Source organism: Rhinoraja longicauda, chromosome 7 (genome assembly GCF_053455715.1).
Source record: "Rhinoraja longicauda isolate Sanriku21f chromosome 7, sRhiLon1.1, whole genome shotgun sequence".
Lineage (NCBI taxonomy): Eukaryota > Metazoa > Chordata > Chondrichthyes > Rajiformes > Arhynchobatidae > Rhinoraja > Rhinoraja longicauda.
Window position 1 is genome coordinate 67,761,588 of NC_135959.1, and position 13,512 is coordinate 67,775,099.

Genomic DNA, 13,512 nt, shown 5'->3' on the forward strand with positions numbered 1-13,512 from the left:
CTGGTTCTGGGGGGGGTCATGCGGTGACGTCTGGTGGCAGCCCAAGGGCACAACGAACCATCGGCTCTCGAGGCCGGCGTCTTGGTGTGGGAGGTGCCAGCCACGGGGGCGGTACCTGTGTTGGTATTTAAGGCCGGGCAACGCCCGTGACCAGGGGGAGTAGTAGGGAGCTGTACTGGAGAGAACAAACACGTCTAGTGCATGCAACTCGTGTCCGATTAGATTTTTGCTGGACTCCATCGCGTTCATGTTACAGCCCCGGTATTTTTTTCTTTGTGCTACCTGTTGGACTTGTGTATGGGTTCATTGTCTCACCATAATAAGGAACCTACTTTCAGTCAGGTTAAAGGGATATGGGCCAAATGCATACAAATGTGTGAGTGAGTTTGATACAATTGTGAGATAATGCATTTTGGATCATCTAATACTTGCTGGATATATAATGTAAATGGAAGAGACTTAGAAGCATTGATATGTGGAAAGATCTTTGGGTGTATGTTCATAGCTCCCTGTAAATTGCAACACAGGTGTATAGGGTAGTGAAGGAGGCATTTCGCCTGTTTACCTTCATAGGCATGGGTAATGAAAATAAGGGTTAGGACATCATATTGCATCTGTATAAGACATTGGTTTAGACCACACTTGGATTATTATGCACCGTTCTGGTCAAGACATTATAGAAAGGATATGGTAATACAAGAAAGGGTATAAAAGAGATTCACCACAATGTTGCCTAGAATGGAGGGCTTTAGTTACACAGAGAGACAGTATAAGATGGGGCTGTTCTCATTGGTGTACAGGAGGTTGAGGGTGTCCTTATGGAGTTTTTTTAATTATGAGGGGCATAGGGGAGAGCGTCACAATCTTTTCTTCAGGGATAGGGGTGTCTTAAACTGGAGGACGTCGGCTTGGGGTGAGAATGGAAGTATTTATTGGAGATCTGAGGGTAATGTTTATCACACAGTAGGTGGTGGATATCTGGAACAACCTGTGAGGGAGCTGGCAGAGGCAGGGACAATCACAGCGTTATAAATGCATTTGGACAGGTATGTTGGTATAAACGAATCAAGGGATATGGGGGACTCGATATCGCCATCTGCTGGTCCATTGTCGTCAGTGGAGGCCTGTTACACCCAGGTGCTGGCCGACTTCCCTGCCATCCTCCAGCCCCAATTCAGCAGTGCCAACCCGCAACACGGCGTGGTGCACCATATTCTGACTATCGGCCCGCCCCTCCACGCCCCGGCCCGCCGCCTGCCGCCTGATAAGCTGCGCATCGCCCACGAAGAGTTCCTAAGGCCAACGGGGGCTAGCGTCCTTGTGGGGATTATCGGCGGTTGAACAATCCCACCACGGCCGTTCGGTATCCCGTGCCCCACCTTCAAGATTTCAACACCCATATCGCAGGCGCCACGGTTTTCTCAAAGGTGGACTGGGTGCAGGGTTATAATCAGATCCCGGTCCATCCCACAATCATCACGCCCTTCGGGCTTTTCGAATTTGTGTGGATGCTCTTTGGACTTAAGAACGCCGTGCAGGCTTTCCAACGCCTCATGGACGGGGTATGCCGCGGCCTCCCTTTCCTGTTTGTGTATCTGGACGACATCTTGGTGGCTAGCCGCTCGTGGAGGGAACATTGTGCGCACCTTCGCCAGCTCTGCCAACGGCTCAGTGAGCACGGCCTCGCCATTAACATCGACAAGTGCCGCTTTGGACTTCCCACTATCGACTTCCTCGGCCACCGGGTGACTGCGCTGGGCGCTGTGCCACTGCCGGACAAGGTCGATGCCGTCCGCCGGTTTACCCGCCCCTCAACAGTGCGGGGTCTGCAGGAACACGTTGGCATAGTTGCCTTTTATCACCATTTTGTTCCCTCTGCGGCCAGACTTTTGCGCCCGCTATTTCACCTGTTGTCGGGCTCACGGAAGGACCTGCAATGATCTGCCGAGGCGTTGACTGCGTTTGACGGGGCCAAGGAGGTGCTGGCCCGCGCCACGATGCTCGTCCATCCACGGGAGGACGCGCCGACTGCCCTCACGATGGACGCCTCCGAGTCAGCGGTTGGAGCGGTTTTGGAGCAGCTGGTGGACGGGTGCTGGCGACCATTGGCTTTATTCAGCCGTCATCTGACCAACGCTCAGCGTAATTATAGTGCCTTTAACCGTGAGCTCCTCGCCCTGTGCTTGGCTGTGCGCCATTTCCATTACTTTCTGGAGAGTCGGCTGTTCACAGCGTACACGGACCACAGGCCTCTCACCTTCGCTCTCGCCAAGATTTCTGACCCAATGTCCGCCCGGCAGCAACGGCAGTTGGCGTTCATCTCAGAGTTTACCACCTCCATCCGAATAGTCGAGGCAAGGACAATCGGATTGCAGACGCGCTGTCCCGCCCAACCATCAGTGTTGTGCTCGCAACCTTCCCCTGGGATTGACTACTCCGCTCTGGCGGTGGCTCAGCTCCTGGATGAGGAAATGTCCGCCTACTGGACCGCCATTTTGGAACTCCGTCTGGAGGACGTCCCCTTTGGGCCAGGAGGGGCGGCGCTGTTGTGTGACGTTTCCACGGGTCAGCCGTGCCCCATCGTCCCTGACAGATGGCGGCGGAGGATGTTCGACGTCATTCACGGTTTGGTTCACCCTTCCATCCGGGCGACGACGGCTATGGTAGCTGCTCGGTTTATGTGGCACGGGTTGCGTAAGGAGGTTGGTCACTGAGCGCGCACCTGTATTCCGTGTCAGACCTCCAAGGTCCAGTGACATGTCTGGGCCCCTCTGCAGGAGTTTGGGATCCCCCGTCAGCGTTTTGATCACATCCATGTGGATATTGTGGTGCCCCTCCCACCATCCCGGGGCATTACCCACCTCCTCACCGTCGTAGACCGCTTCACGTGGAGGCTGGAGGCTGTTCCCCTTGTTGACACATCTACGGCCACTTGTGCCCACGCCCTGGCGGCCCATTGGATTGCCCGTTTCGGCTTATCTCTGGACATGACTTCCGACCGGGGGGCCCAGTTCACGCCCGCAGCTGTGGTCGGCAATGGCTCACCTGTTGAGGGTACAGCTTCACCGTACCACCGCGTACCACCCGCAGGCCAATGGTCTCGTTGAGCGCTTCCATTGCCAGCTCAAGGCCGCCCTGAAGGCCCGCCTCATGGATCCGGATTGGCTTGATGCCCTGCCCTGGGTGTTGTTGGGTATCCGCACTGCCCCAAAGGATGACCTGGCCACCTCCTCCGCTGAGCTGGGGGAATTCGTCACGTCGGCGCGGGGCTAGAAGGAACTGCCATCTTCTGTCCTGAGGCGCCTCTGTGACCGGGTTGGTACCCTTGCTCCCGTCCCGACGTCACACCATGGGCCCTTCCACTCACAAGTCCCTTCTGCCCTGCAGGACTGTGCCTATGTTTTCTTACGCAGGGATGCTCACCGCACTCCACTCCAGCAGCCCTATGAGAGCCCCTTCAAGGTGCTGCAGCACAGCCCTACCACTTTCGTGCTGGACATGGGGGGTCGGCGTGAGCCAGTGCGGGTTGCTCAGCCTCAGCCTCGGCCTAAGGCAAGCCTCCGGATCCTCGCCCTCCACCTGGGCCTGCGTTGGTTCCTCCGCAGGTTGGGGTGCACACCCGGGTTGGGCGGCTCGTGCGTCTCCCTGTCCGTTTTCTGCCTCCGGTTCTGGGGCGGTGAGGGAGGTCCCGTGGCGGTCCCTGGGGGATTGGGCCACTCCCTGGGTCGAACCTCTCGGCACCAGATGGACAGGTCGGGGGGGATGGCCTTAAGCTACAGGGTTTCTGGAAGGGGCAGAGATCCTCTGCAACCGCACGAGATGCAACACCAGGACTGCAGCATAAGGGTCGGGGGCCGCGACGACGGCCTGGACAGTCGGGCTGGGCGGGGTGGCGGCCGGTGGAGCGGCGGGCTCATTGCTGCTGGCGGAGGGTCGAAGGCCGTTACCGCGGACATCGGGGACTAGTGAAAAGGCCCAGAGGAAATCTGCGCCCAGGATCGCCTGACCGACTTCCGCGATGATGAATGGCTATTCGTACGTGCGGGTGCCGAAAGCCAGGGACATTGTCCGCGTACCGTACGTGCGGATGGGGCTGCCGTTAACCGCGATGAGGGTAGGCCCTTTCTTACCCGATCACGTTTCGAGGTCGGTCGGCGGCACGATGCTGACTATGGCTCCCGTGTCAACCAAAAATTCCGTGTCCGTGAATCGATCTCGGACGAAGAGGCGTCGGTTCTGGCCAATTGCAACCACCCCTATGTACGATCGGCCAAGGCATTTCTCGAGAAGGTGCAAGGTGAGCGGCAGTTGCGGGCTTCTCCAACCCATCGTAGATGGTAATAACACCAGCCGCACTTGTGCGGATCCTTTTGGCGGGCTTTTGGAGAAATGGCGGGAGACGCGGCGCCATCTTGATGCCGCTGCGGCCCGCCCGCTGATGCCGAGACCTTGTTGATTGAACTGTTTCTTTTTGATTTGGATGCCATGAGCGCATCAGCTTTCTCTGCATATGCCATGGGGTCCTTAAAAGAACAATCCGTGAGCATGAGCTTGACATCCTCGGGAAGCTGCTCTCTGAAAGCCTGCTCGAACATGAGGCAATCCTTGTGTTCACCTGCTAGCGCCAACATTTCAGCCATGAGGGCGGACGGCAGCCGATCTCCGAGATCCGGTAGGTGCATAAGCCTCTTAGCTCGGTCATGCCTACTGTAAGTTCCGTAAGTTGTGCGGTTATTTATGTGTGTGGTTTTCACCCACCCACACACACACGATAGCGCAACAATTTTAGGACCACCTTACTCACCTTTGTCCTAGGGACACATTTATCCAAGTTTCATTAAAATAGGTCTTTTTTTTAAAAGTCAGAGAGATTTTAAAGTTTAAAAATGACCTTATTAAACCGATGCCTTGCCATGTTCAGCGTATGACATCACATTGGGACCTGCCCGAGTGACGGCCAATGAGGGAGGGGGTTTCACGATGACCATCGGGGCGGAACCCTCCAGAGTGATGGAATGATGGGGGGGTTCTGTGGGCTGACATGCTGCCACTAACTCACCCACTCCATCCCCCCTGAACCCCCCTCCTCCCCTCCTCCCCCCACTCACCCACTCTTTCCCCCCTCAACCCCCCTCCTCCCTTACCACCCCTCACCCACTCTGGCCCCCATCAACCCCCCCTTATCCCTAATACCCCCCCCCCCTACCCACTCATCCACTACACCCAGGATCAAAGCAAAAACTGTTCTCCATATTCCACAAATAATATATAGGCATAGCCTGAGCACGTGCAAGTGCTCATAACCATGCCTCTGATCTGAAGAAAGTGAGTTGAAAGAAACGTTTAATGTGAGGATGGAATTTGCCAGGCCTATGAATGTGCTGGTCGAGGGGAGCTCTTTGTGCCCCTCAAACACTGTAGATGTGAGTGGAGGTGTAGAAGAATTGCAGGTCCATGGCAAAGATGAATCACTTGGGACTAGGGAATTTGAAACTTTAAAATAGGGGAGGGCATCCGATGTAAGGGTAAAAAGATTGGACCGGAGGAGAGAGAATGGAGCCAAGGCAGCAAGAAATAAGTTTGGCAGGACAAGACAAGGCTGAAGCAATGGGTCTGCCTGGGCAGTCCTGTAGAAGGGATACTTAAGACTGAATCTGGTAGATATGAAAACATTGTTAGTAAAGATAATGATTTGCTTGACGGAGTAAATGGAAACAAATCATGTCCTGCTTATATAGATGTATGTTTTATGAATAAAGTTTATTTTTGGAAATACTGATTGGCTATCTCAATGCTTTGACTGTTTGGCAGTACCCTGAATGTCTGTCCTCGCTGTCCTTATTAATATTTACTCGTATAGATAGAACATAGAACAGTTCACCACAAGAAAATATCCTTTAACCCACAATGTTTATGTCGATCATGATGCCAAGCCCACTCCTATCTGCCTGCACATAATCTGTATCCCTCCATACCCTGCATATCCATATGGCTGGCCAAATTACACTTGAACATTATTAAAATGCATCATCTGGTTATTATCATGTTGCTGTTTTTGTGAACTAGGTGTGCTCCAGTGGACCGCTGTACTTCCTACATATCAATTGAAACTACACTTCTAAAGTTCTTCATGTCTATAAAGTATATAAATGTAATCTTTTTGGGTATGTTATTTAATAAATAAAATGTTAAAAAACCTTTTCTTCAGATTGTGCCTGATATATATCTACTGAAATCATTTTGTTCCCACCCCAAATTATTAATATGGCTGGATAATTAGCTGAAAGTGTCCTTGAGTAAACTGATGTGTGATGGTACAGAAAAGTGAAAACGAAAACACAGAACACAAATCTTCAAGATCTTCCATTCTCTTCTCCCTTGATCCAAGAATTTTGCTTTAATTGTAAATGATTTAGAAAAGTAAGGAGTAGACTTTTAAGTAATAAAGATATAAAACTTATCAAAGCGGATCACTGGTTGTGAAAACTACACGTTGTGAACAATTGTTGCACAAATAATTGAATAAACTTCAAATGATATGAAGCAGCTCTTTATTAAGTTATTTAAATGATGGAAATCAGGCACAATAATACTGCAGTGAAATCAATATTTTTTTAATTATCATTCAAAATTATTGTTTTAAATATTTCACATCAGAAAACGAGATTATTCATCACTGACTTTTTGAAAAAATGTTTAAAAATATGTACCCAGAAATGTGAATTATTAAAACCCCAATTACCTTTTCCGTAACAAACAAAAATCAATTTTAAAGTTTGCCTGGTTTGAAAGAGTAAACTGCTCTGTTAAATGTTAGGCAGTTCTTAAGGCAAATACTTATTGTTAATTAATCACAATTTAGCCAGCTGGATGTTTTCAAAACACGGATAACTTGTTTATTTCTGTAGTCATATTCATATTGTATTGGTCCATTTGATAAATAGAGGAAGCCTAGACAAAAAAGGAAAAAACTTTGAATGAATACAGCATTAAATAATCAAACATAAATGCAAATCACATAAATGCGTTGGTAAGTTTTGAATATTTCGCCCATCCACTATTTTCATTCCATACCAGAGTTTTCAAATGCTGAATCTACTTTATTCCCTATTCCAGGAAAGTCATCATTTATTCTTCTTGGGTAGCCTCTTCCCATTCGTCCTCTCCTCAGATTATAACTAAACAAAAAGAGAATAAATGCAGTTATTTCAAGTGGTTGTCAAAGTCAAGGTGTCTTGCAAGCATGTTGTAGAAATTGGCACTACTTACATAATATATACAATATACATTTCTGCATCCTCTTAAAGAGTCAGAGAGACCTATTAATGTAGATAGTTCCATTGCATTTTGTTTTAAAATTTAGAGTTCTTAGACTGATGGGATTCTGAAAATATTTTTTTTAATTTCACAGTGAAACACTGTAAAATAATACTGCTACATACCTCCAATACTTATCTCCAATAAAGAATAATGCTTTATTTCTCTCCTTGATATACAGGGCAGCATCAAGATGTGTAACAGATCTTGGAAATCCAATCCGTTGGATGCTCCTTGGGAACTGTGATAAAAGTCTGTTTCCTCTAATTAACCAGTACTGTGATCCTGTTAAATATTAACAGTAGTTTAGTTAAGACATGGGATTAAAGTCAAAGATTGCTCAAAAATTAAGAATTGTGGATTTGCAGTTTTCTATTACCAACTTCATTTTAATTATCCAAAAACTCAGGGGAGGCAAACTTCACTTCAATTGATTAAATACAAAGTGTTAATATTTTGTCCATAATTTGTATAGACCATGGTCTGCCATAGGAATGCCTCATAATATGATTTTTAATTGTGTCAAGGGATATTGACTTAGTGCAGGGAAGTGGTATTGAGATTGAAGATTAGAGATGATTTTAATGACTGGCAGAGCAGACATATAAACGAACGCCCCACTTTTGCTTATATTTCTTAAATTCTGATATTGTTAGTGGACTGTCAAAAGATGACCCCAGACTTGCCTCTCTCCCTTTTCCAAAAGCACTTCAAACCATTAAGTGTTCCACTATACAAAGTGAAAGGAAAATCGTCCATGCGCAGTCGTTAGTTGCCAACTCATAGAAACATAGACAATAGGTGCAGGAGGAGGCCATTCGGCCCTTTGAGCCAGCACCGCCATTCATTGTGATCATGGCTGATCATCCACAATCAGTAACCTATGCCCAACTTCCCCCTACATCCCTTGGTTCCACTAGCCCCCAGAACTTTATCTAACTCTCTCTTAAATTCATCCAGTGATTTGGCCTCCACTGTGGCAGAGAATTGCACAAATTCACAATTCTCTGAGTGAAAAAGTTCCTTCTCACCTCAGTTTTAAATGGCCTCCCCTTTATCCTAAGACTGTGTCCCTTGGTTCTGGACTCCCCCAACATTGGGAACATTTTTCCTGTATCTAGCTTGTCCAGTCCTTTTATAATTTTATATGTCTCTATAAGATCCCCTCTCATCCTTCTGTATTTATGCGCGTTCCCTTTTACAATAATCGAAAACTCACGCACCTTTGAAGAGAACGACAAAATTTCTATCCTTTATTTCAACCGCAGCATCAACTGACTGAATGTTTGGAAAAATATTCTTGATTTGATTTGATGTCACATCTGGGCGCGAAGGCTGTTTTCGCCACACAGCTCTAAACAAGAGAAGGTTGCTTTGATCATTTAGGCATTATTCTTATTCTAGAGTAAAGAGTAATTGAATGTACAAAACTTTTTATCAGCCATGAAAGTAAAGCAATTTCATCAATATTTGAATAAAAGGGTTGCTGTATTTTATTAACCTATCTTTCCTTACCAGATGGAATTAAACTGTTCAATTCACTGAATCTACATCAACTCATAATTCCACCCCTCCAATTATTTCCCTGACATTATGATTAAACTCCTGCCGTGCCACTGTGCCATCCTTTTTGTATTAATGTGGATATAAGTCTTCAATTGTAGGTTTTCATTATAGACAATAGACAATAGGTGCAGGAGGAGGCCATTCGGCCCTTCGAGCCAGCACCGCCATTCAATGTGATCATGGCTGATCATTCTTAATCAGTACCCCGTTCCTGCCTTCTCCCCATACCCCCTGACTCCGCTATCCTTAAGAGCTCTATCTAGTATAGCATCTTGATTAAAAAAATCTAACATATACTGTACATTAGACTTCCTATGATGCAAAATAACGTTTTCTGTACTTTTTTTTACTGTTACTATCTTTGAAAATCAAACGCCACATTTGCAATAAATGAAAGATCTTTGGGCTTTCATCGTTGCTTGGCTCCCTGCATTCATCCCTGCTAATCATTACAGCAACCTGTGAGATCATGCCACCAGAATTAGAAATAACAAAAAGTATTCCTAATCTTCTTCCATGAGTTACTCATGTTGGCTTGCCAGCAATTCCAATGGTCGCAGTCGAGGTTAGACATGCAATATAAAATGCTACCCGTTCCTTCTAGCATATAGTGAGATAATATTTCAGAATATACTAATCCACTAATGTGGCGGGATTGCTACGTTTGAAAATATCTGCAATGGAATACATAGCATAAAATAGAAACAAAAATGTCGTCCATACCCCTCTTTAAAGAACCAGAGTTCACCACGTACACTGGTAATAGCATCAAATGACATTTGGGGATCGCATCTATCGGAAGGTTTGGTCGGTTTTGGCTGTGGTGGTGTTGGTATTGGTTCTTCACGAGCTCCTAAAATACAGAAAATATATTGTTCATGTTAAGGTGGTAGATTAGCAGCAAGAATTGATCTTAAATTGAATGATGTCACCTTAATGGTGAAAGCAACAATATAATGCTAACTTCTCCATTTTGTAACCAGAAAACATTGTTGCAAATTTTAAAGGACAGGGAAAATAGCAGTAGGCCAATGGGCTGTTTAGACTCCAAATACTGTAAAATTCAATGAATGATTGTATTCTGCAAAGTTCATCACTCAGGGCAACATTTTAACTTCGTTTAAATTCTGGTGATCGAAGTAAATGGTTTCGAAATGGTAATCTACACTGACACTTTTAGAAAGAAATGTATATGTCGTTCAAATTGAATCGCCAGCATTCACTGAGGAAGGGCTGCATTTTACATGGTTCGTTCAGAATTCTGAGCAACTTTGGGATTTTGTGTCTGGGTCTGAAATATCTGTAATGATAACGTGTTAATAATCTGACTGATGGTAGGACCAAGTTACCATTTTACCAGGAAAGGACGTATGTCCAGAACCCAATCGATAGCAAGATTTCATCCGAAATGGCAGATGCAATAACAACATTTAAAAGACATTTAGAAAGGTGCATGTGAAGTTCTCTAAGTAATTCATTTTAATCTGGATTTTGGTTTTCTGAAGACTTTGTGCTCTTCCCCAATAAGTGAAGCACGGAAACATTTTAAGGATTACGAACAGTAAACTTTTTTAATATTTTCAGTGTACCATACAAGGCCTGGATTCGTCTGACATCGTCGGCTGGGAGGCGATACCCATTGTTATTGACGAACGAATAGTTGGGGAACATAAGAGCAGATCTATCGTTTGAGTGCTCCAGTCCGAGTGAATGGCCAAATTCATGAGCCGCAACAAGGAACAAGTTGATTCCTGTTAAGGTGAGTAACACAATTGGGTTTAACTTCTAACATTTCACCATAATTGACATTATAAAATATTTTATTCCACAACTTCTTCATTTTTTATGTCATTAAATGAAATATGGGGTCACGGGTTTTTTTAGAAAGCTAGTTAAATCTTTCGAGTTTGTAACTTATTTACCGGCTCTGGACAACGTCCACCTTTTAGCTTCATTAAAGTGAGCGTCGCCACCGAGGCCCGATCCAGGGAAAAACGCATGAGCCAGAATCTCACTTCGGCCATCGAACAGGGAACCGTCCCCGTGACCTGGGAACAGAGAACGTGGAACAGAAGTCACACACACAGTACATGTCCACCATGGCAAAAATGGCCAGGAATTGTTGAATGGCTGAACTCACGGCCTCCAGCGAACAATATCATGATATCAGCTTCTCCTGCGTTCAGTCTGACAAAGGTCAGAGGAGTAACATCGCTCCAGACTTTAAAGGCCAGGACAATAGCGGTGTCTATCTCTCGTCTGTTCAGATCTGGCGCGTAATTTACGATTCTGTCAGACAAGAAGGAAGCGAGCACATGGATCACTTTTAATTGGATTCCTCTTTATAACGAAAGACCAACGTTCCCGCCGCCTCAGCGAATGCATGCATGTACCTGTAGGTGATTCTCCTCTGCGGCCACCGAGAACCTCTGAGCTGCCTCGAGTCTGAGACCCCACAACGTTCTTTCTTCATCTCTTCCATAGTGTCGCGGTTCAATCTCCCAGTCACTTGCAGACCAAAGAAATGTTGCATTTCTCTAATCTTATAATGAAGTCCGAAATCGGGCGTTCTCCATCTGGATTCGGTCATGTTGTAAAATCGTTTGAGGTAATTCTGGATCAACGAAAGAAACACAACTTACAACAGGTAAAGTTTATAATGTATACATATTGTTGCCTGTACGACGGTACCTTCAACGCCCGGAGGAAATTACGTTTGTCATTGCGCTGCTTTATATTTGAAATTGATTATTGGTTTTATACACTGAACATAAACATTGGTTTAGTATATATCTCTGATTATACCCGGCATTGATCCCAGTCGTTTTCGTTCAATAGTTCTGTATCGGAGTTGGGGGGTGCACTTAAACTAAGCGCAAGACGAAGTAACACAATTACAACGGGGATCTTGAAGCACTTCATCTTCAGGATCTCGGAGTCTTGAAATGAACTGAGTCTTTCTGTCCTGACTGAGTTTTATAGGGATGATTAGGTGTCTTACATTATTGTACCATTGCCCAATGTGCAGGGTATGAGCAATATTTTTGTTTCGTTGCTTGTGGTTTGGTCACCGACATACCCGTTATCTTGCAGCTGGAGGCGTTATAACTCTGCACCTTCATTTCGATGTTGTAACTTTGAAGGCACGGGATGTGTGACCAATAACAGAAGTGGGAAGCATGGAATGAATGCTTCACTCGCAGTATTATATTTAGAGATAGGGAAGAGTTCATTTTTTAGTTTAATATGTATCTCAGAGAGTTGGCAATTTAGGAAAGTTGGCAGTTTCAATCAAATTGGAAATATGTTTAAGAATATGCACTATTTTTTAAAGTGGAATACATTCTTTCAGATATCATGTTCTACCAAAAGTTTATGTGTGTCCATTTTATATTCGAGTAGTGACATTGCCCAATGATCCTTTCATTCAAAATAATACTTCCCATCCTCTAAAATGCCGGTCAATTAAAAATGACGAGGTTCTTTGGTATCAAAAATGCCTCAACTAAAAGCTTTGAAAGTAATTTGTTGCCAGATAGGTGTAGCTACATATAGCAGAAATTAGAACTCCCTCAATAGAAATGAAGTAAATGCAGGAAAATTCAGGCCCTGATATTTTTTCATCCATTTCAATACTTGTGAAAAGATGTTTTGAACCATGCATCTGGGTCCACTGGTGAGCCAAATAAAACTCTAAAACGAAAGAAAAGAAAAACACTACAAATTTGAAATAAAAAGAAAGCCTTTGGTAAGGTTCCACACGGGAGATTGTTGAGCAAAATTAGAGCACATGGTTTTGGGGGTAGAGTGTTGACATGGATAGAGAATCGGTTGACAGACAGGAAGCAAAGAGTAGGAGTAAACGGGTCCTTTTCAGAATGGCAGGCAGTGGCGAATGGTGTGCCGCAAGGCTCGGTGCTGGGGCCGTAACCATTTACCATATATATTAATGATTTGGATGAAGGAATTAGAAGTAAAACTAGCAAGTTTGCAGATGGCACAAAGCTGGGTGGCAGTGTGAACTGCGAAGAGGATGTTAGGAGTTTGCAGGGTGACTTGGACAGGTTGAGTGAGTGGGCAGATGCATGGCAGATGCAGTATAATATAGATAAATGTGAGGTTATCCACTTTGGCGGCAAAAACAAGGAGGCAGATTATTATCTCAATGGTGTCAGGTTAGGTAAGGGGGAAGTGCAGCGTGACCTGGTGTCCTTGTACACTAGTCACTGAAAGTTGGCGTGCAGGTACAACAGGCAGTTCTTCTTTCCTTCTTTCTTTTCTTTCTTTTCTTCTCCTTTTTCCACTTTTTTCTAACTGGGGGGTGGGGGGGAGGGTTGTGGGTGGGGAGATAATACAGAACAATACATGTATAATCGAATTTATCATGTATAAAAAAAAAGACTGAGGGGAAGAACCTTAATCCAGCTCTGCCCCATTTCTCCCATTAACTTAGTCAATTTGGTCTTGAGTGTCCCATTTGCCCTTTCGACGATACCAGAATCCTGCGGATGGTGAACACAGTGAAATTGGTGCTTGATTTTAAAATGCTGGCATATTTCCTTATTAACAGTGGCTATAAAGTGAGGACCATTGTCGGAGCTGATTGTGATTGGCAAACCAAAGCGGGGT

General features: G+C 45.4%; 1 protein-coding gene across 1 annotated transcript; it reads right to left on the reverse strand.

Moving 5' to 3' along the window:
* Positions 1-6,738: 6,738 nt before the first annotated feature.
* LOC144595358 (collagenase 3-like) lies at positions 6,739-11,805 on the reverse strand. The gene is made up of 10 exons (XM_078402784.1): positions 11,689-11,805; positions 11,277-11,497; positions 11,024-11,172; positions 10,806-10,931; positions 10,473-10,634; positions 9,607-9,736; positions 8,541-8,671; positions 7,443-7,602; positions 7,075-7,178; positions 6,739-6,951 (listed from the first exon to the last, which is right to left on the reverse strand). Exons 1-10 carry the CDS (start codon positions 11,803-11,805, stop codon positions 6,848-6,850), a joined length of 1,404 nt encoding a protein of 467 aa, XP_078258910.1. The 3' UTR covers positions 6,739-6,847.
* Between the last annotated feature and the right edge of the window lie 1,707 nt (positions 11,806-13,512).

Bases quoted from the DNA above. Each gene is read 5' to 3' on its own strand.
- LOC144595358 (XM_078402784.1), bottom strand. From the start codon at position 11,805: ATGAAGTGCTTCAAGATCCCCGTTGTAATTGTGTTACTTCGTCTTGCG. The intron at 11,173-11,276 runs GTACATGCATGC...CTTGTCTGACAG, and splicing joins CAGAGGAGAATCACCTACAG to AATCGTAAATTACGCGCCAG. The intron at 9,737-10,472 runs GTACACTGAAAA...TCTGTATTTTAG, and splicing joins ACGAATCCAGGCCTTGTATG to GAGCTCGTGAAGAACCAATA.